At 56.1% G+C, this 19389-nt stretch overlaps 1 protein-coding gene across 1 annotated transcript in view; it reads right to left on the bottom strand.

The window, feature by feature from the left end:
* Positions 1-3989: 3989 nt before the first annotated feature.
* The window catches only part of SULT4A1 (sulfotransferase family 4A member 1), a 33018-nt gene continuing 17618 nt past the window's right edge, over positions 3990-19389 (bottom strand). Inside the window, exons 2-7 of the mRNA XM_017529515.2 lie at positions 19172-19302; positions 17467-17547; positions 16605-16731; positions 12731-12825; positions 8446-8584; positions 3990-5577 (exon numbers count right to left, since the gene is read on the bottom strand). Of these exons, the coding sequence (XP_017385004.1) occupies positions 5465-5577; positions 8446-8584; positions 12731-12825; positions 16605-16731; positions 17467-17547; positions 19172-19302 (686 nt within the window). The 3' untranslated portion in view covers positions 3990-5464. The remainder of the gene's footprint in view (positions 5578-8445; positions 8585-12730; positions 12826-16604; positions 16732-17466; positions 17548-19171; positions 19303-19389) is intronic.

The raw sequence follows: 19389 nt of genomic DNA, 5'->3' as shown, positions 1-19389 counted from the left end.
GACAGATTTAAGGGCTGCAGCTCAGACATTCAGTGCCAGCTAGCATTCAGGGATCCAAGTGTGAGAATCAAATTGTCGTTTGATGTGTGGATTTGGCAGAGGCTCAGCACGCCTTGGAGACAGTGCCCATGGCCCACGCTGCGTGGCAGGTGCTTCTGCCTTGGGCTCTCTCAGCTCCTGCCGGCCCAGCCTGTCATCAGCTGAAAAGTCAGCATCTCCCACACCCATCAGCTCCTCTCTGGCGCTGAGTCGATGGACAGTGTGACCACACTTAAGAGGCACAGCATGCTCCCGCTGGGTGGAATTTTAAGACACCTGGTCTGTGACCTCTTCATTATGAGATGAAAGGGGCCCCCCCTGCAGTCCCACAGATAGGGGCAGAGTGGCACCGGGGCCGGCGCCCGAGCGGCGGCAGGGAAGGGTTCTGTCCTCATTTGGACATGTTGTTTCTCCCTACCTGCTGTGTGCCCTCCCTGACTCCTGCCCCGTTTCCAGCCTTGGCTCATACATACTCCTCATGCTAAGCAGCCTCCCTGAAGCCACCTGCTTGGAATCTCTGCGGTGCTGTCCACCCCGCCCCTTTTGTTTGCCCGTTTGTTATGGAGGTGTGTGTTTAAACGGGCAAAGCAGCGTGCTGCCAGGGATGCCAGGAAAGCCCATTTAGCCATCAACTGGACACTGACAACTAGAAGAAACCTGGGAGGCCACGTGACAGATATAGAGACAGGCTGAGAGAAGTCAGGGGACATGCCCAGGTCACGCAGCCAACCAGGGACAAAGCTGGGACTTTGGAGCCCAGGTCCTCTGCTCCCCTGCCAGGCCTCCTTCCATAAGGCTGTGGGGGAACTCGATTAGAAGGGGCAGAAGACCAAGGCCAGGCCACCAGGACTCAGCACAGGGCCTTGCAGAGCAGGTGCTCCTAAATGCCCAAGAGATGCAGGAAGAGGGAGAGATGCGGGTGCCAAGGAAGGGTCTCAGTAGCTCTATGGGAATCACATTTTTGGGCTTGGGACAGAGAAAGAACGGTTGAAGGAAGGGCAGCAGAAACACAGCTGCGCCTGGAATTGGAGAGCCAGTGACCTCGGAAAGGATGTTGCAGACAGTGGGGAGGAACATGAGCCAGGCTGCACTTGTAGGAAGGACTGGGACCTGGGCACTGGCGGTAAGGAAACGTCACTATGGAAATGGGGGCAATGGCAGGAAGTGGGGGGCCAGGGTGAAGAGACAGGAGCCCAGGCTGGGTCTTGTCTGGGAAGATGCAGCCTCCGTGGGCCAAGCAGGGACAGTAGGAAAAGCCTGACGGTACAGTCCCTCTTCTCTGGACATCCCTGTCTCCGAGGGAGACAACCACACAACACTGAGGTGGGGCGGCGAGGAAAGCAGGGACCACTGGGGAGCGTGGGGGACACGCTCGCCCGCTAGAGGAGGCAGGGCTGGGCAGCTCAGGTGAGGGAAGTGATCACTCTGAAGGCCCTGGCCGGGGTGGCAGCTGCCGAGGATGGCTCAGAGAGGAGGGGCTGTCCCAGGAGCTGGTCAGCTTACCATGGACAGGATGTCCCTTGCCAGGGGTGTCACAGAGGCTGTTCCTCAGCTGGGTAATGCTGGACCACCTGACCCAGGGGCCCTCTCCATCTTAAAATGCACATTGTACAATAGAGTAGAAGGGGATGTCGATGGGCAGGAACGGAGCCAAACTCTGGGAGAACGGAGTTGGCCAGGCAGAGCTGCTGGACACCCGAGGCTCTGTCCTTCCACCACAAACAGCAATGCCCTATGGCCTAGGGAGGTGGGCAAAAACAGATCTCCACTGAGATCTCCCAGGACAGAGCCTGCACATGGCAGCGCCTGTACCTGAGGGGATCTCTCTGCAGTGCTGGGGACATAGTGGATGCTCACCTAGCAGTGCTTACACACCTGCCCACCACCCGCTGACAAATGCAGCTTGGCCACCCTGGGCCCTGGCGGGCCGGCGGGGGCAGGGCTGACACAGACTCATTTTATTTATGCTCACAAAGGAGTGTCACCATTGTTAGAACCATCCTCTGATGTGAGCAGGACAAAGATGATCACCACTGTGTAAATCGTGACCCTGGACCACAGGAAGTGACTTACCTGCTTCAGGTCAGAAAGCCGTGGAATCTGTGCGATCAAACGACTTGATGTCAGAGCCAAGTCAGGAGGAGGGCAAGGCGCGCCCAGCCCGGGCAGGGACCGCAGTTGAAGGCTACTGTTTGAGAGTTCGAAGTCTTGCTTGGCAAAAAGTATACATACATACATATATATATATACACACACACATGTATGGCAATGCTTTGTTGGTCCCAAAATACTTTTTGGAATCTCAACTGGTCTGTGAAATCAAAATGCCAGGCAATCACTGGCTTACACTCAGAGGGCTCTGACATTCGAGAATGCTGTGGTGGATTGTAAAGGGACTAGCACGAGGGCTGCCCAGGACTCTCGCCCATTCTCTGCCTGTTCAGGTGTTCCTCACCCTCAGGACACAGCTCAGATCCCATACCCCCATGCCATTGAGCCAGCCCGATGACTCCCTCCCCCTGACCCTGGCTACCTCGTAGTTCTTAGGGCACCTTTCGCCTTGGCTTGTTTTCCCAGCCTTAGCTCCAGGTGAGCACAGCAGGAACTATGCTCAGAAGCCAGCACACGAAGACCTGAGACCACAGACCCCTAAGGAACCTTGGAGATGCTCTCAGACAGTCCCCGCCCCACTTTGCAGATGGAGTGACTCACAGCCGGGACAAAGGTCCCCTCGCTCACGCCCCTGAGGTCTACCCACACAGCAGCCAGGGGAGCTTCTAAAAATGCAAAGCAGGTGGTGTTCTTCTGAGTAAGCCCTCCCAAGGCTTCCTATCTTAGTACAAAAGCTGAAATCTCATGACCTGTGTGTGAGGCCCTCTAGCTGGCTCGTGGCTACCCCTCCAAAACCAAGCACCTGCCAGCACACTGCCCACCCAACTACAGCCGGGCCCCCCACTGCTCAGCACCATCTCCTCAGAGGCCCTCCCCCACGCTCCCATTCTTCCACGGGTATATTCCCTGTCCCTTTACAGCACACTTGAGCCTGAACTCATCTTGGGTTCCGTCGCCTGTTTCCTCCACTGGAATGCAAACTCCACGGAAGCAGGGCTTTCTCTCCCCACTGCCGCATCCTCAGGGCCTGGAACAGCGCCTGGCACAGAGCAGGTACAGTCGAATGACCGACTCCACAAAGCAAGGTGCAACATCAACCACACAGGGATGAATGGACGTGGCTAAATGGGCACTGCCTGGGCTGCCGGTGCACTGACTGCATCCTGGCTGCTTGATGACGTGTGGCTAATACATGACAAAAGGGCGAGCCCTCTAGGACACAGCAGACCAGACATTTGATTAATTAGCTCAGGGTCTGTGTTAATTCTAGGTGCCTAAATAATGTCTAGGATTTCACCTGAGACCTGGAAGCAGTAGTTCACTTGACAGTAAACATGTTTCGGAAGGCTCAAGCTTTCTTAAGGAAAGCAATGCCCTGGACTTTCCTTCCACAAGAAATCAGCAAGACAGACTCTGGAATTCCCCGTGGGGAAGCGCAGTTGGCGGGCCAGCCTCAGGCACCGCAGTGCACAATGCTGGACACTGGCTCCCAGGCAGACAGACTGGGAGTTGCCCACACCTGGACCCAAGGTGCACCCACCTCTCCCCATGCTTTTCTCCTTTCTCCACCCCCATTTATAGAAGTGATCAGAGATGAATGAGGAAATGGGGGGTAACTGACGCCCTGGAAAGTCTGAATTTGAGTGAAATAATGGGGATAAGTGACCCCTTGGCAAGTCTGAATTCTGCTTCATCAAAGCCCAACCCGGGCCTGTTTCCCTCTACTGTCAATCCCAGGGAATGGGGTGTCAATGGGGCCCACACTCATGCTGTCCCAGGCGCTGAGGGCACCAACAGAGGCCCCCACTGCCCCCCTAGTACACAGGCTCGACGCAATGCCGGGAATGTGTCTTTATTAAAGATGCAAGCAAGCACAGGAGGATCATGTATAGTGCTCAGTAACATCCATACAGTACTAAAAATAGAAAAATAGAAATGAAATTTCACAGAAAGCAGCCTCCCTCACAGAAACATAGGCAAGGTGCTGCTAAGCCCACCGTGTGATGCTACGTGCCACCTGCCTGGCCACACTTCTCCCCTTTACAAACAAAAACACAAGCTCCTCTCTGCACCCGTTTCAAAGACAGCACCAAGAACGGAGACCCCTTCCATAGCAGCAACCCTCCTGACCACCACTTTGGGTGCTTCCCAGCCATATGAATGACAGAGACAGCCCTGGTCCCCACAGGGTTGGCTGGCTGCGCCCCCGTGTCTCCATTGCTTCAGCGACTTTGGGCCAGAAAATTAGGCAGTGAAGCAATAAACACCTCACCTTTACTCCCTCAGATACGCGGAGGGACGAGGTGGACAGACACGAAGTCGGCCGTGCCAGCCTGATCTGAGTGAAACAGGGCTACACTCGCAAAATGGCCCTCCCACGGCTGAGTGTCTCAGGTGCACAGAACAAACTGAATGATAAGGACCCAGGGTTTTTAGAAATTTACTATTAAGCATCTGCTTGCCAGCATTAGCAGGCCATCACTTCGGGAAACAAAAGTAAAGCTGCAGAATTAAGCTCAAATTCCGAGCGCAACTCGGTCCTTTGGTGGCCGCTCGTTGCATGCAAATGCTCCTGACTGCATGAGACTCCCATCTGCTGGCCTCACCCAGCAGCTTCCCTCAGCACATGTCCCGCGGGCCCCTTGTCTTGGGCCTTTGGAGCCGCCCGCTGGAAGTCTCTGGCAGAGGGATGTCCTTTCTGAAGACCTAGTGAACGGTTTCTGCTTTATTTCAGGAAGGTTCTGAAGAAGTGAACTCCATCAGAATAAAGTGTCCAGATTCCCCCCAACATACCTAACTCATCCTCTGTTCCCACCATCAGCTCAGAACCAAGTGAGAACAGAATGGCTGTGCCTTAGATAATAAAACTACAAAAATAAAGAGTTAACCCTGAGATCTTTCTACCATTCGGGTGTGGCTCGCTCCTGATTCCCCTTGGAAATGAACTTTTATTTGGTTTACTGACATTTCTGTAGATTTCCAGTGAAAAGCTCTATAAAATACAATAAATAATACGGGGTTGAAAAGGCAAACATTCTAGTTGCATATATTACAGGCTTTATCCTTGCGGTCCAGGCCCTCGGAACTGCAATGTGGAGACTATTCAGACACGGAGAGGCTGCACGTGCTAGAGGCGAGACAGCTGCTCTGGGCTGGGAATCACCACGCTCCCTCTGCTCCCGCCGCTCTTCCCTTCCCCGCTGTTTCACACGCTGCTTCGAGTTTGTCCAGCAAGTAATAAATGAATGCATACAGGACTTTTGGCTAGTACGGTGTCTGGGTATTGTGAGCATGCAGGTTGTTGTTTCTGTTATTATAAATAAAAGTCAAACGTGAGGTCACACTTTCCCATCTTCTGTTTATACACCAAGTCAAACTTCTCGTTCATGGAGACAGTGAAGATGTCCTTCCACAGCCCAACTCTCCCTGAAATGCAAACAAGAGAAGAACTGCTGTGGCCTCTTGCTGTCGGGGCAGCTGCTGAACTAAAGGAAGCCTTGGAAATGGATCTGGAACATTCCAGATCTATTCCTGGACCCCTCTGAACTTGGCCTATGGGAGCAGGAAGGGCCATCTGAGCTACAGACCAGGTGGGTCCCCTAACATCTGAAACTACTGGATGTGACAAAACATGACCTGCACCAACTTCCCTTTGAGGCTGTGGTGCAGTCAGCCACAACCACCTCCGGGTGCCCTTCCATACCCCCTACTGGGGCCTGCCAGGGAGGCTCTACTCCTGTTCAGTGTTGAGTCCCCAGCACCTAGAACGGCACCTGGCATGTGGTCAGTGTTTAATAAACATCCCAGGAACGAGTATGATCTGCCGTGGGAGGGCCCTGCTCAGGGCATCGCAGGCAGCTCTGGCCGTCCCCAGCCCATTATTCACTCGAAGCTCAACAGCGCCACCAGGGCGTCACTGGCTTCGGGAGAATTTGAAAAGGAAAAAAAAAAAAAATCCAGGGTGCAGAAAATTTTACAGCAGGTAGGAAGCCCTCTTGACTGGGCCAAAGGTGAGAATTTCAAGGAGCCTGCCCTCGCAAACCCTGGGGAGGAATTTAAAGTGAATAAAACAGTCGCGGCATTAGCTAGCTTTAGAGACTAGATGCAAAATGTGCACTGCAGTTAGAATTCCCATAGTCAACAATATAATGAATGTGGGCACAGCCCCCAGCCAGCTGCTCTGTCCCAGGCTTGGTCAGAAACCCAGACCTCTTCCCGGCAGCCACAAAGGACGGTTGAGCCGTGGGCTAAGCTGTGGGCACCGGTCTGCGCTGGTTTATGAAGCCTTTGGAAAAACAAGAGAGAGAGCTAAAAATGACAAGAAGCCCTTGCTCCCACTGTTAATATAAAACCTTAGGTTGGTCTGATCCATTAGAAACGGTGACTGTGAAGATGTCTGGAGGGGGGCTCTGAACTTCCCAGTTACGGGAGCTGTGAGTACATCACCCGAGTATTGGCTCCCTGTTTTTAAAGAACTGCTCGTTTAGGATTCTTTCCATTGTCAGCACCTCTGAGATCAGAGCTCTGTCTCCAGCAAACGTCCTTCATTAGTTGGTGCTTGCCCGGGCAGGACCTCAGGTGTGAAACTGCAGCCCTGCAAATGTGAGCTAAAATGCCCAACGCCACACAGACTTTCTCTTTGGTAACAAAAAATTATCAATGTTGGAGAGAAAAAAAATGTCTTGCAACCCTTTAATGATACCTAAGGGACAGAATTAGAAGGTACTAAAGCTACTAGTGCAACCAAACTATATTTTCCCATGATTATTTTTCTCAGCTGAGACAGCTGAGCACTCATCAGAGGAGTCACCCACCTGGTTTAGGATTTGGAATCAAGACAATTTATGCTGTGACATGAATCAAATCTAAGCAATGCAGCTGGCTACTCGGCCCTGCATTCTCACCAACTCAAGGAGATCTTCCGAGCAAAGAGGCAATGTGCTAAAAGAAAACAAATCAAAGAACTGAAATAAAGCAAAACCAAGGTAAACCATGATAAAGCAAACCCAAGGGAAGGAGCATATGGGCACACAGTATGTTCTCCACGCTGCTTCGCCACACACACGAACCAAAGGGGGTATTTTGGAGAAGGTCACATCCAAGGATAACAAAACACAGCAAAAGCAAAACTAAAAAGGAGCAAATAAATGTTAAATAATAAATATTTATGAAGATGCAGCCAGGAAATAAGTGGCGAGGTATTTTGGTTCAGCTAACTTCGTCCTGAAGGAGTCCACTGCTCTGCCTTTATAAAGAAGGCACTTTGCACTGACCTTCTGCACAGCCCTTAGACATGATCAGCCCCTTTTCCGAGAACAAAAAGTTGCAGAAGCTCAAGGCCTGACCTAAGCAGCGTTCCCGGAGGGCAGCTGAGCTGGAGCCTGGGGCTTCTCGAATCTGCCCCAGGCATCTCCCACTCCATCTTATGGGGGCTGCTGCTGCAGGCCCATCCACATATCTGGGCCCTCCCCTCAAACACTCTCCTCAACTGTCCATGAGGTTCATACTTACCAAGAGGCGGCCTCCTGAAGCCAAAGCCAGCACCTCGGGATTCAGGGGTTCTAAAGCCCAGGCTCTCCACCATCAGGGCCACATGCCCTTAAGGACAGGGGGAGCAACCCAGGTGGATATGGGGAGGATTCGTGTCAGGACCACTGTCCTCATCTCCAGCTGCCTCACGCCCACCGTCACTTGCCACCAAGAGCAAGGACCGGCCTCCCCCTGTGCAGCAGCTTAGCCTGGTACCGTCTGCTTCAGCTCACCACCCCGAGGTGGGGCTGGGCCCCCTCTGTACTGCCTGCACCTGGAAGATGCTCGCTCAGTGTCCACTCAGTGAAGGAAGAAAAATGGTGTCTCCTTACGTGGGATCTGTCTTCCCATCCACTTCACTTAACCCTCCCACAAGTCAGTTAGAGACCGAGAAACCCTTCAGCACACTTTGCTTTGCAATGTCATCCCTTGGATCTGCTCTGTGGGGCATTTGATTTCAGGCCATGTGGGAATGGCCCCCGCTTGGAAGTATCTCGCCCACAAAGCCTGAAACACACTTCTCCAAATGAAAACACTGTTTGCTTGGAGGCAATGCAAACAACAGCAGGCAGGGCACTCCATCACTCCATGAGACCGTGCCATCCACAGACACCAGCTACAGGGCACAGGCCATGGCTAGCTACGGACAGCTGTAAGGGGAGAGCAGGGAGGGCAACAGGGACCGCACCCGGCTCCCCAAGAAGGCAGAGAAAGCAGCCTGGCTGACGCAGGGAGTGCCTGGCGGGAGGCGGGGTGGGCACGTACCCCGGCCCACGGGCAGGGCCTCCGCGTTGCAGCACTGGTCCACCAGCTGATGGCAGTGCTCCGTCAGGGCCTCCAGCTGGGCCTTGTCACAGGACACCCCCAGGAACCTGGCCAGCTGCTCCACCATCGTCACCAGGTCCTGGAAGACAAGTGCAGAGAGCAGAGCAGCCCATCAGATGCGGGGCCTTTTACTGGATATGACTCCAAACTGGGCACACACTGGTGATTTTCTACACGCGGCCTTCCTTAATGCTCACAACAAAGCTGACATCAGCCTTGTCTGGAAATAACAGTAAAAGGTTAAGAAATTGCCCAAGCATGCTCAGCTCTCAAGTGGAGATCTTGAATTCAAAACCTGGCCCTCCAGGGAGCAGACGTGAGGTCTTCATAGAGCTGTGGTTAATTTTTAACAGCAGCAAGAAGTAAAACACATATTTCAGAACCTGGTTCTTGTGAGGACCAAGACCTAATGGGCTCCTCTTTCCCTTCCTGCTGCCTGTCAGCTGGAGTCTGGGCTGGCCTTTGGGAACACAGGGAGGCCCCTCGGGTCTCCAGACAGCCCTGAACCAGGGAGGAAGCCCGCTTCATCACAGGCAAGATTCCGTCACGCCTGCCATACCCTGCCCCATTATTTTACCACGCCTGACAGCGGAATGTCACTGACATGGCTAACAGTCTTGAGGGGCCACCCCCCAGCTCCCCACCCCTCACCACCCTCTCCCCAGGAGATAAGGAGGCACCTCATCTTCTCAGAACCCTGAGCTGTCACCTAGAGGTGCCTTGGTCCCCATTAGGAAAATGCTGGAGGCTGTTTCCTCTCTGGAAGGTTTGTAAAGCAAGTTAGCATAGGAAAGCCTCTGAAAAGTCCTACAGTGAAAAGACAATTTCATTTCTGTAATGCAGCACTTCAGAAACCTTAAAACATCCTCTGATGGCTGTTGTGAGTGTCAGCCCCTCCCTGAATCCCACAGCGCACTGGACTCGGCAGCAGCTGCTGCAGGGTCTGATTCTGGCCTCGAGCTGCCTCCCACGGGGAGGGGCGGGGTGCACCCAGGCACGGGGTTTGACTCAGAGTCAGAGGAACGGTTATCAGAGAATGAGCCGAGGAATAAAAAGAGCTCCCTTTCCCTTGCCCTGCCGCCAAGTATTCTACCTAAAAGAAAAAAATCAGCCTGCTGGAGCGGCCAGCAGAATCCTCGTGGGGCAGCTCACTGCCAGTGTGACGTCCATCTCGGAGGAAGGGGCGGTGCTGCCAGGCTGCGTCCAGCAACATGCCACAGGACGACTGCTGGTTATGAAACCCAGCGGGGATCAGGCAGCACCCAGGTCGGCCGGCAGGTGACGGCTCACTCACCCATCTGAGCCTCACATTCCCACCTGGAACTCACGACACGCAGCAGCAAGAGGATGCACGCCATGGCACAGAGCCAGCGTGTCTGGGTCGAGCCTTGGCACTGGCAGGTACTAGCGTCCCACCCGTAACTGGTGAGAACACCCTGCAACGTGACTGCGTGGATGAAGTGGGGAATACCGGGGGTGCCTGGCACAGTGCCTGGCTCGTGGGAAAAGCCACGGTAATTGCGGTGCCGTGGAGCCCAGGCAGTGAGGGCTCCGGCAGGAAGCATCCCTCTCAAACCTGGGGTGAGAACACACCGAATGCACACCACAGTCCTGGAGACAACCAGGGGCACTCAGGGCTAGTTTTCTGGAGTAAGATGTAAACAATATTCATTCCTAAAAATGTGATTACAGCCACTTAATCTCCATTAAAACAAGCCATTACTGAAGTTCCTAAAGAAAGAATAAACCCAAAGTAAAATGCTGACCGTCCTAGGAATGGCATTTAGTCACTCAGCCCGGCTTTGGGAGAAAATGAAGTCTCGGCACTGGCCCCGGCAGCTCTGAAAGGTGCAGGCAAGGCTGGTGGCCTTGCCCCGAGGGACTGAAAGCGACAGGTCTGACCACTTTCACTGGGGAGCCCAGAAGGCAGAAAGAATGAACTTTCCTTGGGGCTTGGAAGAAAGTGTGTGTTCGTACCTTAAAGCTTCGGTCCCCATCACTGAGGAAGTTGAAGCTGCAGGAAGAAACTGCTGCTCCCACAGCTGCCCCCAGCTGTGTGCCGCTGGCCAGGCTGGGTGCTCTTCCTATTCACCTTCTCATGCTGGGGCCCTCACCGGCCCTGGGCAGTGCGTGTCCAATGCCATGTCACAGGTGGCATAATAGTGATCAGCTGACAGACACAACCAATGCCCCAGAATTCCACTCCTGGGCGTGGGCCCAGTAAGCACCAACGCCAACGCCCACCGAGACTCAAGGTTCACAGAGACTTTATTTGTGACCACCCCAAAATGAAAACGACCTGAGCGCCCTGCAAAGCTGGCTGAAGAAGCTGTAGTCTCTTCACGCTGCCATGGAGACTGACACAGCGAGGAAAGGAACAGAGCTCTGCACCACGCAGGTGGAGGAGGCTCACGGTCTGTGCAGAAGCCAGACAGCAAAACACAGGAGAATCCCACACCCGGCAGAGGTTCCGAAGCACGGAACGCCAAGCTCCGCTGAGGGAGGTCAGAGTGCGCAGTGGCCTCTGGGAAGGAGGGGTGTCAACTGCAAGAAGCTGGAATGTTCTGGTTCTGGAAGGTGACTGCCCAGAAGTGACAGGTAAAAAGCTGTCAAGCCCGGCATGTGTGCGGAGTATCCCTCACTGTGCATGGTACCTCCACAAAAAGGTACAGGCAGGCAGACCTGCACAGAGGTGCTGCTCACACAGTCCTCCCAGGCACACAGTGACGGTGGTGCTGTCACCTCCCCACTCCACAGAGGCCTGGGGTGGTCAGGACTCTGCCTGAGCAGCCCGTGTCCAGAGCCCACACTGTTCCCTGGCACCACAGAAAACCGCAGCCAGCGGCTCCACAGAGGTCAGCGGCAGCACCAGCGCTCCAACCTGCCTGGACCACACTCACCTCTACTACACCGTCCTCTGGGCGTGGGCAGGGACCCTAAACGTGGCTCTGTCTCAAGCTGTGTGGACAAGAGGCAGAGAGGGGGTGGGAAGCCCACGCATGGAGTCAGACAGGCTCACCCAGCAGTTGGCTCCGTGATGTGTGTGACCCTGGACGGCCGCATGACCTCACTCTTTCCTATGGTGACACAGAGCCACGGTGAGGTCCCATTCGGGAAACCTGCAGCATGCATCAGCTGGCAGCAGACCCACAGATGGGGTCCTTCCTGCACACCGAGCAAGCCCTGAAAGGCCACGCTCCTGCGAAGGTCGACCTGGCCCATGCAGACCACAGGCCCAGGTGCAAGGGCACGAAGAAACCCAAAGGTCACCGCAGCAAACACAAGGCACACACCCCACCCCAGGGCCACGAGACATACACCCCACCTCAGCAGGGGACCTCCATGGCTCTGTTTAGTCAGGTCTGCAGTCTTCCTGCAGGTGTGGGGGAAGCATGAGGCCGGCCTTCCTGCCCTGGGCTTCTGACCTCCACCCCCAGCACTGGCTCACCTCCCCCACACTCGCTCTCCTCTCTGTCTACTGGCCGACCTCCTCCCCATCCCAGCTCCCATGGGCTGCTATTCAACCTAAACCTGCTTGTCTGTCAGCCACTGGCACAAGCAGCCCCGCAGCCTGGCCTTGTCTGTCCGCTACACCGACATGGTTTCCCAGCGGGGGCTCAGGCCTCCGCCTCACGGAAGCAGCTCGCGGTCCACGCCTGCACCCCATCCTCGCTCCTCTTCCCCAAAGGCCAGGCCACAGGTGTCTCCTGCCTGCCCTGCCCCTGCCACCGCAGCCCCTCTGCCCAGGCTCCAGCCTCCAAGCCTTCCTGCCTCTGCCTGCACAAGGACCTTGTCCCATTTGTCCTTTTCAACTCCTCCCCCGGCTGCTGCCTCCTCCCAACACCTAGAAAATGCTCAGTCTGTTCCGTGGTGACCCAGGCTCCACAAGCTACAAGCTGCCTCGTCTCACTGCAGACACTGGCCTCTCAATGCCCTATCAACCGCCACTGTACGGCACTGCAAAGGCCCCCTGATAAGCCAAGCCCCAGTCCCCTCCCCACGCCCACCTTCCTAGGTCCCTCAGCCTCAAATGGCATTGCTGCCCCAGTCCATCTCATGCTTTGAGAGGCTGCTCCCCACATCTCCAACCCTCCTCCAGCCCACGGACTGTCCCACCCCCTCCTGTCCCACCTCAGGCTTCTTCTCCTCCTCCCGCGTGCCCACTGGAAAGGGCTCTCGCATCAGTAGCTCCAGGCCGGCTGAAGGCCAGGGCAGCAGCACTCACCCGATGCATGTCTTCATACTTGAGAAAAAGCACGTTCGAGTCCATGCGGTGCTCCCAGAACTCCTGCACGTGCTCAAACCACGAGCCGTAGCCCACTGCAGAGACAGGGGACAGGGTGAGCCACAGCTGGGCAGGAGAAGAACGCACATGAGGTCATCCCCAGCCCACAGGGCGGCCCTCCTGCTGCCACGCAGCTGTGATGAGGACATCGTGATCCCTGCAGACAAGCCTTGCAAATGAGGACATCATAATCCCTGCGGACAAGCCTGGCAAAGGCCCCGAGGCACTCACGTCCTGAGTCATCCCAGCCCTCCCACCTTCAACACGCCTTGAAGGCCTGACCATGGGAGTGGCAGCCTCTGAGAAGGTGGCCTCCACGGTACCTGGCAGTAGCTCACAACAGTGCCCGTCACTTTATCCCCTTAACAAGTGGTCTCCGGGAAGCGAACAGAGCCCAGAGGGGAAGAGGCCACTAGAGTTTGCTGGTGGGGACAGAGTAGGGTCCAGGAGCTGAAGGACAGATCCAGAACATGGGGCCCTGCCAGGCAGGAATAAACCAAGGAACTCTCCATGGGACCCGAAAGCTGAAGATGGGCATGGAGTCCTGTCCTGACCTCCAAGAGGCCAGTGCTCCCGTACCCACACCTCAGCCCTGCGCTTCCTGCGTGACCCAAGCTGCCTCAGAGCCCCTGGTGTGGGGTGGGGCACACAGGCAGGGACCAACTTATGGAGTCTCCAGCCCGCTTTGCAGTGTTCTTTTTTTTTTTTTTTTGTTTTGTTTTGTTTTTTTTCGGAGTTTCACTCTTGTTGCCCAGGCTGGATGGCAATGGCATGATCTCAGCTCACTGCAACCTCCGCCTCCAGGGATCAAATGATTCTCCTGCCTCAGCCTCCCGAGTAGCTGGGATTACAGGCATGCATCACCATGCCTGGCTAATTGTGTATTTTTAGTAGAGACGTTTCTCCATGTTGGTCAGGCTGGTCTTGAACTCCTGACCTTGTGATTCACCCACCTCGGCCTCCCAAAGTGCTGGGATTACAGGCATGAGCCACCGCGCCTGACCCTGCAGTGTTCTTTATAAAAAGCACAAATCCTCTCCTGCTGGCCACATGCCCTGCCCACACTGAGGGTTTCTTCCAAGGGGACCTCCATATGACAGAGAGGAAGGCGTCCATTAAGGATGACCGGGCAGTGCGGGGCGGACTCTGCTGAGCAGTGGGAAGTGGCCCACTGGATGAGGCCCGTAGAGATTCCTCTGCTAGGCCCTGCCCCCAGGTTGCTGAGGATTCCCAGAAAGGAGCTGCACCCACACCCCACCAAAACCTCCACTTTCTGTGGAATAAAGCTGAGTCCAGAGAAGGAAAAAAGACTTGCCCAAGTCAGCAAAAAGATCATGGGGGCCCAGACAGGGAAGCCCAAGGCGCCCAACTGCTGGTCTGTCCGGGGGGGATCTAAGTCCACGAAGATGAGCCCCTGGGGCAGAAGGGAGAGTCAAATGGCCCTGCGAACGTCTAAGGTAAAGAAAGACCCCACTTCATTCCAAGGAAGAATGTGAGAAGATGTCAAAAGCAGGCATCCCGGTGACATGGAGGTGCACAGGAAAGAGTGTTAGGACCCTGAAAGCAGCAAGGCACGAAGGACTGCACACGTGGTCCTGTGCTGATGTGGGGAGCAAGTGCACCCAGTACCCTGGGCAGCAGAGGGAACAGGAATCAGTGGCGGGCTGCTGGGTAGTGAGCCTTCCCACGGGAATGGCTGAGAGGAGCGGGGGATGCCGGGCCCTCCACACCTTTCCTTGGGCTCCACGCTTCTCTGTGAAAAGGGAAGGCAATCGTCCATCTGAAATACTAAGAATAACAAAACCTCACTGCCCACCCCAGAGAGGACACAGACACAGAAGCTGTGTGCCACAATGCAGGTACCACAGAGAGCCTGTCTACACAGTGTTCTCCCACTGCGGGTGTCACAGGGAGCCTGTCTACGCAGCGTCCTCACACTGCGGGTGTCACAGGGAGCCTGTCACAGGCATCCTCACTGCAGGCGTCACCTGCCTCCAGGGCCCTGTGCCCTGAGGCGTACAGAGCGTGGCTGCCATCTGCGAGGCTGTTTACGCAGGTCCCCTGTGCCGCCCTGCGCCGCAGCCTCGGACCGCAGCATGCCTGGACACGGTGAGCTTTCGGGGTTCCTGTGCATGTTTGTTTCCAACTTCTTCAGGACGTCAGGCAGGGAGGGCCGGCAGCCCTCAGGACGTGTGCGCTCACGGGGTGACAATGAAGGATGGAGCACAGGAGTGCGAGTGGGCTGTCTGAGGGTTTGCTGTGACCAAGCACCTGTGTGTGACCTTGCACTCCGTGGAGGACAGGCCTGTGACTGGCGACATGGAGAGGCCTCTATTAACGTAAGTTTTAACTGCTCTGGCCTGAGCAAGAAGTTTGTAGCCTCTTCCACGTGCTGGTCTGAATGTGGCAGCCTCTGGCCATTTGTGGGTGTTGTCCCCATGCTCTGCAGAGAGCAGAGTCCTTGCTGGACCCTAGGAAATGGCTTCAGAATTCCATGAGTGGTTGCTCCAAATGCCGAGTGGATCACAAGGGCGGGTGCCAAGGCCGGAAAGCTGGGGAAGAGAGGCTGGACAGAGGCCTGGAGCAGGCTCAGGGGGCCTCGGGTACAGGTCTGGGGCCTCCTGCCCCTTTCAGGCAGGGCCAACTCTCAGCTGGCACAGTGGAAGCAGAGGCTCAGGGCGGGAAACAGAATCACTCCAGGGCTTGGAGGCACCCATGGGTTTTTAAACTGCAAGCAACAGAGTCAGTCTGTGGCGCCCTGCACCACCCTGCCAAGAGGTCCCCTTCAGCCAGGCCCGGCGGCAGCTCCAGCCTCACTGCCCTAAGCTCCACTTAAACTCAGGGGCATTAGGTTCCAGGATCTCCACTACATGCTCCATCCTAACCTTGTCACATAATCCCCCTGCAGAAGCCCTGAGAAGCCACACTCAACAATGAGGCTGAGCATGACTTCAGTTGGGAAATAAAACAAGTGTATTTTCAGCCCTGGGTAGGGAAGAGTCTCAGTGTAGATTTAATTAAAGTGCAGTGATGACACGTTTCAAAGCCCCTCTGCCTGCACACCCTACACTGCCCACTTTCTGTCCCAGGACCCCCAAGGCGATGTCTGGCATGGGGAGCCCCCTCCGGAAGGCAGGAACAGAACCGCACTGAGGAGCTCCTGCCACCACTCCCGAGGGATAGGCGGCCCAGCGGGCCACAAGAGTAGACTGGGAGCATGTGGGACCCAGACAGCATCCTGGTCCCACCTTCCTTGGGAGCAGGGCAGGGTGGAACCCAGCCTCGCTCCTCCACAGGGGCTGGAACGGAAGCCGGAGAACAGCAGCCGGCACTCTCGGCCCGGCTGTCCTCCCTCTGAGCACAAGTGTGCCCTGCCCCGGCGTCTTGCCTGTGCCTGAGTTCAGCCAAAGGCCCATGCCTGTCACCCTCAGCTAGTCTCCACACCAGCCTCTGTCACTAGCAGCAGGGATACCTGGACCTTCATTTTTACTGTTTTCATTCTCTCCCTGTTTGGAACCTAGGCAGGAAGGAGGGATGTTCTAACTGGGAACTTCTCAGACACCCCAACAGCGTGGCAGAAGAGAAGGGCTCTGGGGTCAGATGAACCTGCTCTGCCACACGCCAGCTTTACAACCTCAGCCATGCTCATGACGCCCTCAGCCTCAGTGTCCTCATCTGTGAAGTGGACCAAGGGCCTGACCTACATGGTCACTGTCACAGCTGGAGGCCGAGCTGGGGAAGCACCGAGCCCCTGCCAGGCCGCGCATGCAACACACCGCTCCTGTTCTGCACGCCGCCAGGCTGTAACACTCACACTTGTCATTCATAAACCTCCGGCAGAATTCCTGGAAGGTGCCTCGGTAGCTCATGGTCCGCAGAGAGCGGTGGAACTGGTAATAAGACACAACCAGGTCCTTGGGGTTGCGAGCCATGTAGATGACCTGTGGGCGACAGGAGCAGGGTGAGTTAATGGCTCCTTCCCTCCCAGGCAGGACCACCCCGACACAGGCCAGCCCGCTGTGGCTGCTGGTGCACCTCACAAACCAACACCAGCTTCCAACGTCCAGTTCGGGGCCACGTGCACGGCTGCTGGGTGCTGCTGCTTCACTGTTTCAGCAGCAAGGTACCTACCCTTGTCCATGCAGTAGTGCCGGCCAGGATAATTACTTGCCGGGCGCAGTGGCTCATGCCTGGAATCCCTGCACGTTGGGAGGCTGAGGCGGGCAAATCACGAGGTCAAGAATTCGAGACCAGCCTGGCCAACATGGTGAAGCCCCATCTCCACTAAAAATACAGGGCATGGTGGTGCACACCTGTAATCCCAGCTACTCAGGAGGCTGAGGCAGGAGAATCGCTTGAACCCAGGAGGCAGAGGTTGCAGTGAGCTGAGATCGTGCCATTGCATTCCAGCCTGGGCAACAAGAGTGAGACTCCCATCGGGCTTAGGCTGGCCACTGCCATGTTCAATTGTGAGGGAAAAACCAACATTAAAAACTTAGGTAAAATGCTAAAGGCACATGACCCAAGACGACCTCGGAAGGGATCTTCACACTGGGTTCCTTGGGAAGACAGCCCCCGAGGCCAGGTAAGTGCCAGGGACCTGCGTGTGTGTGGCACAGGGGCCTTAAGCTCCTCTTGGGGACACATCTCAGGAGGCAGAGGAGGTGGCAGCTTACCTTGGAGTCCCCATTGTGGAGGTCGGAGGGCAGAAAGCGGTAGGGCAGGTGGCTCTTGATGAGGCGGGGAGAAGTCAGTTCCTGCATGGAGTCAGAGGCAGAGGTGAGAGCAAGGGGAGAAGTGGGGCCAGAGGGGGAAAGAAGGGGTGGGGTTCAGGGGAGGCGGATATCAGAGGGAAAGGTGGGTCTAGGGAATGGGAGGAACCAGAAGAGCAGCAGGGTAAGAGGGAGGGGTGAGAGCCAAGGGGAGGGGTGAGGCCAGAGGGAGTAGGACCAGAGGATGAGGGAAGGGGTGGGGCCCAGGAGAGAAGGTTGGGGGTCAGAGGGAAAGGGCAGGGCCAGGAAAGGGAGGCAAGGCTAACATTCCCTGGTCTCCTCTCCCAGAGAGGGTCTCTGACCCAGCCAGGAGAGCCTCCCTTGTCACCTGAGACAAACGTTTGAGACATGAGCACACCCTGGCTGGACGCTGGGGGTCCCTGTCCTCAGCCTGGGGAGTCCACTTATCATAGCCACAGCCACAGGGTCTGCTTAGAGGGCCTGGGAGCTACTGGCCTGGCTTGGAGTGGCATCAGAGGACAGCCGAGGCAGCAGGAAGCACCAGGCCCAGTGGGTGCTGCCAGGCTGTTGCTGGACCGCACAGCAACCTAGCCTGATGAGCTTGCTGCTCCCACCTGCTCCATCAGCAGCCAGGGTGGTCCTGTAAACCACAGTCAGCGCCATGCCCCTCTGCTCAGAGCCTGTCTTCCCAGTTGCCCTAGGAATGGGCCCAGTCCTCATGCAGCTAAAGAGCCCAGGACTGGTGCCCGCAGTCCCTAGGCTTGCCTCCTGCTCTGGAGGGCCGGGCCTCTCGCACGGTAGGGTCTCTGCTCACCAGTCCCTCTGCTCAGGACCTGCCTCAGACATCCCCATGGGAGTCTTGCTGGTCCTCTCCCGATCTGCTCCCCTCCCAGTGCTGATCACTGTCTAGCCACTATGGCTTCCTGGGCTGAGAGGCTGGGGCCTGAGGCTGTCAGTCGCTGCAGCCCAATACCAACAACAGTGCCTCGAACGTGGTGGCCCTCAGCACAAAAGTACTGAACACCTCTTAGATGGTTCCGCACGGACAAGGAGAGCAAGGCGGCCGCTCAGAGCTGAGAGGCTGGGGTGCAGAGAGGGGCCATGGAGGGCCACAAGGGTCTTATGTCATGACATGGCACTCTCAGAGATGGGTTTCGGATGGGGACAGGCATGGTGGACCCTGCAGTTATGAACATTCAGGTTGGTGGCTGGAGCTAAAGAGGTTCAGCAGATGGAGTCGGGGGCCTCTGGGTGTCTAAGGGGTGGGGAGCAGGGCTCTGGGGTAACATTTATTTCAATCTTGATACCAAATATTTGATGCAAACGCAACCTACTCAGCTCCCTCAGAGGAGGGCCTCCAGGGAAAAGTGAGGGGGAGGCCCAGGGCCTGCTCCCCACAAATGGCCCCTCAGCCCTGTGCCCCCCCAGGCATGGACTTCCTTTCCACCTCGCAGACTCCCTGGATGCTGACGTGTCACTCACACCCTGATCAGGTTCCAGGTCACTGCAGCTCAGGCCTGCCAGGTTCTCTCCAGGCTATCTGCTCTCCCCTAACCCACAGAGCCCTCAGAAGCAACTGTCACTCATTGGGGTAACGGCAGAAATACCCTAAAGTGGTGCTGGCACAGGTGCCGCTGGCCCTGGGTACCTTGATGATGTCCAGGCCCGGCTGCGGATACTCCAGGACGGGGAGCTGCTCGTCAATGTTCATCAAGCCGATCTCATCAGGGTCCGCGCCCTGGCTCACCAAGTAGACCACCTCCTGCAGCAAGCTGGTGCCTGGAAGGGAGAAGCCCCCGAGAGGGGTGCTCAGAGGAAGCCCAAGCGCCCCGCCCTGTACTTGGGTCAATGCCTGCTGCCCCAGAA

This window comes from Cebus imitator, unplaced genomic scaffold (assembly GCF_001604975.1).
Source record: "Cebus imitator isolate Cc_AM_T3 unplaced genomic scaffold, Cebus_imitator-1.0 Scaffold59, whole genome shotgun sequence".
In the NCBI taxonomy this organism is placed as follows: domain Eukaryota; kingdom Metazoa; phylum Chordata; class Mammalia; order Primates; family Cebidae; genus Cebus; species Cebus imitator.
The sequence above is the reverse complement of the archived record's forward strand: the minus strand, read 5'-3'. Positions and strand labels throughout refer to the sequence as shown.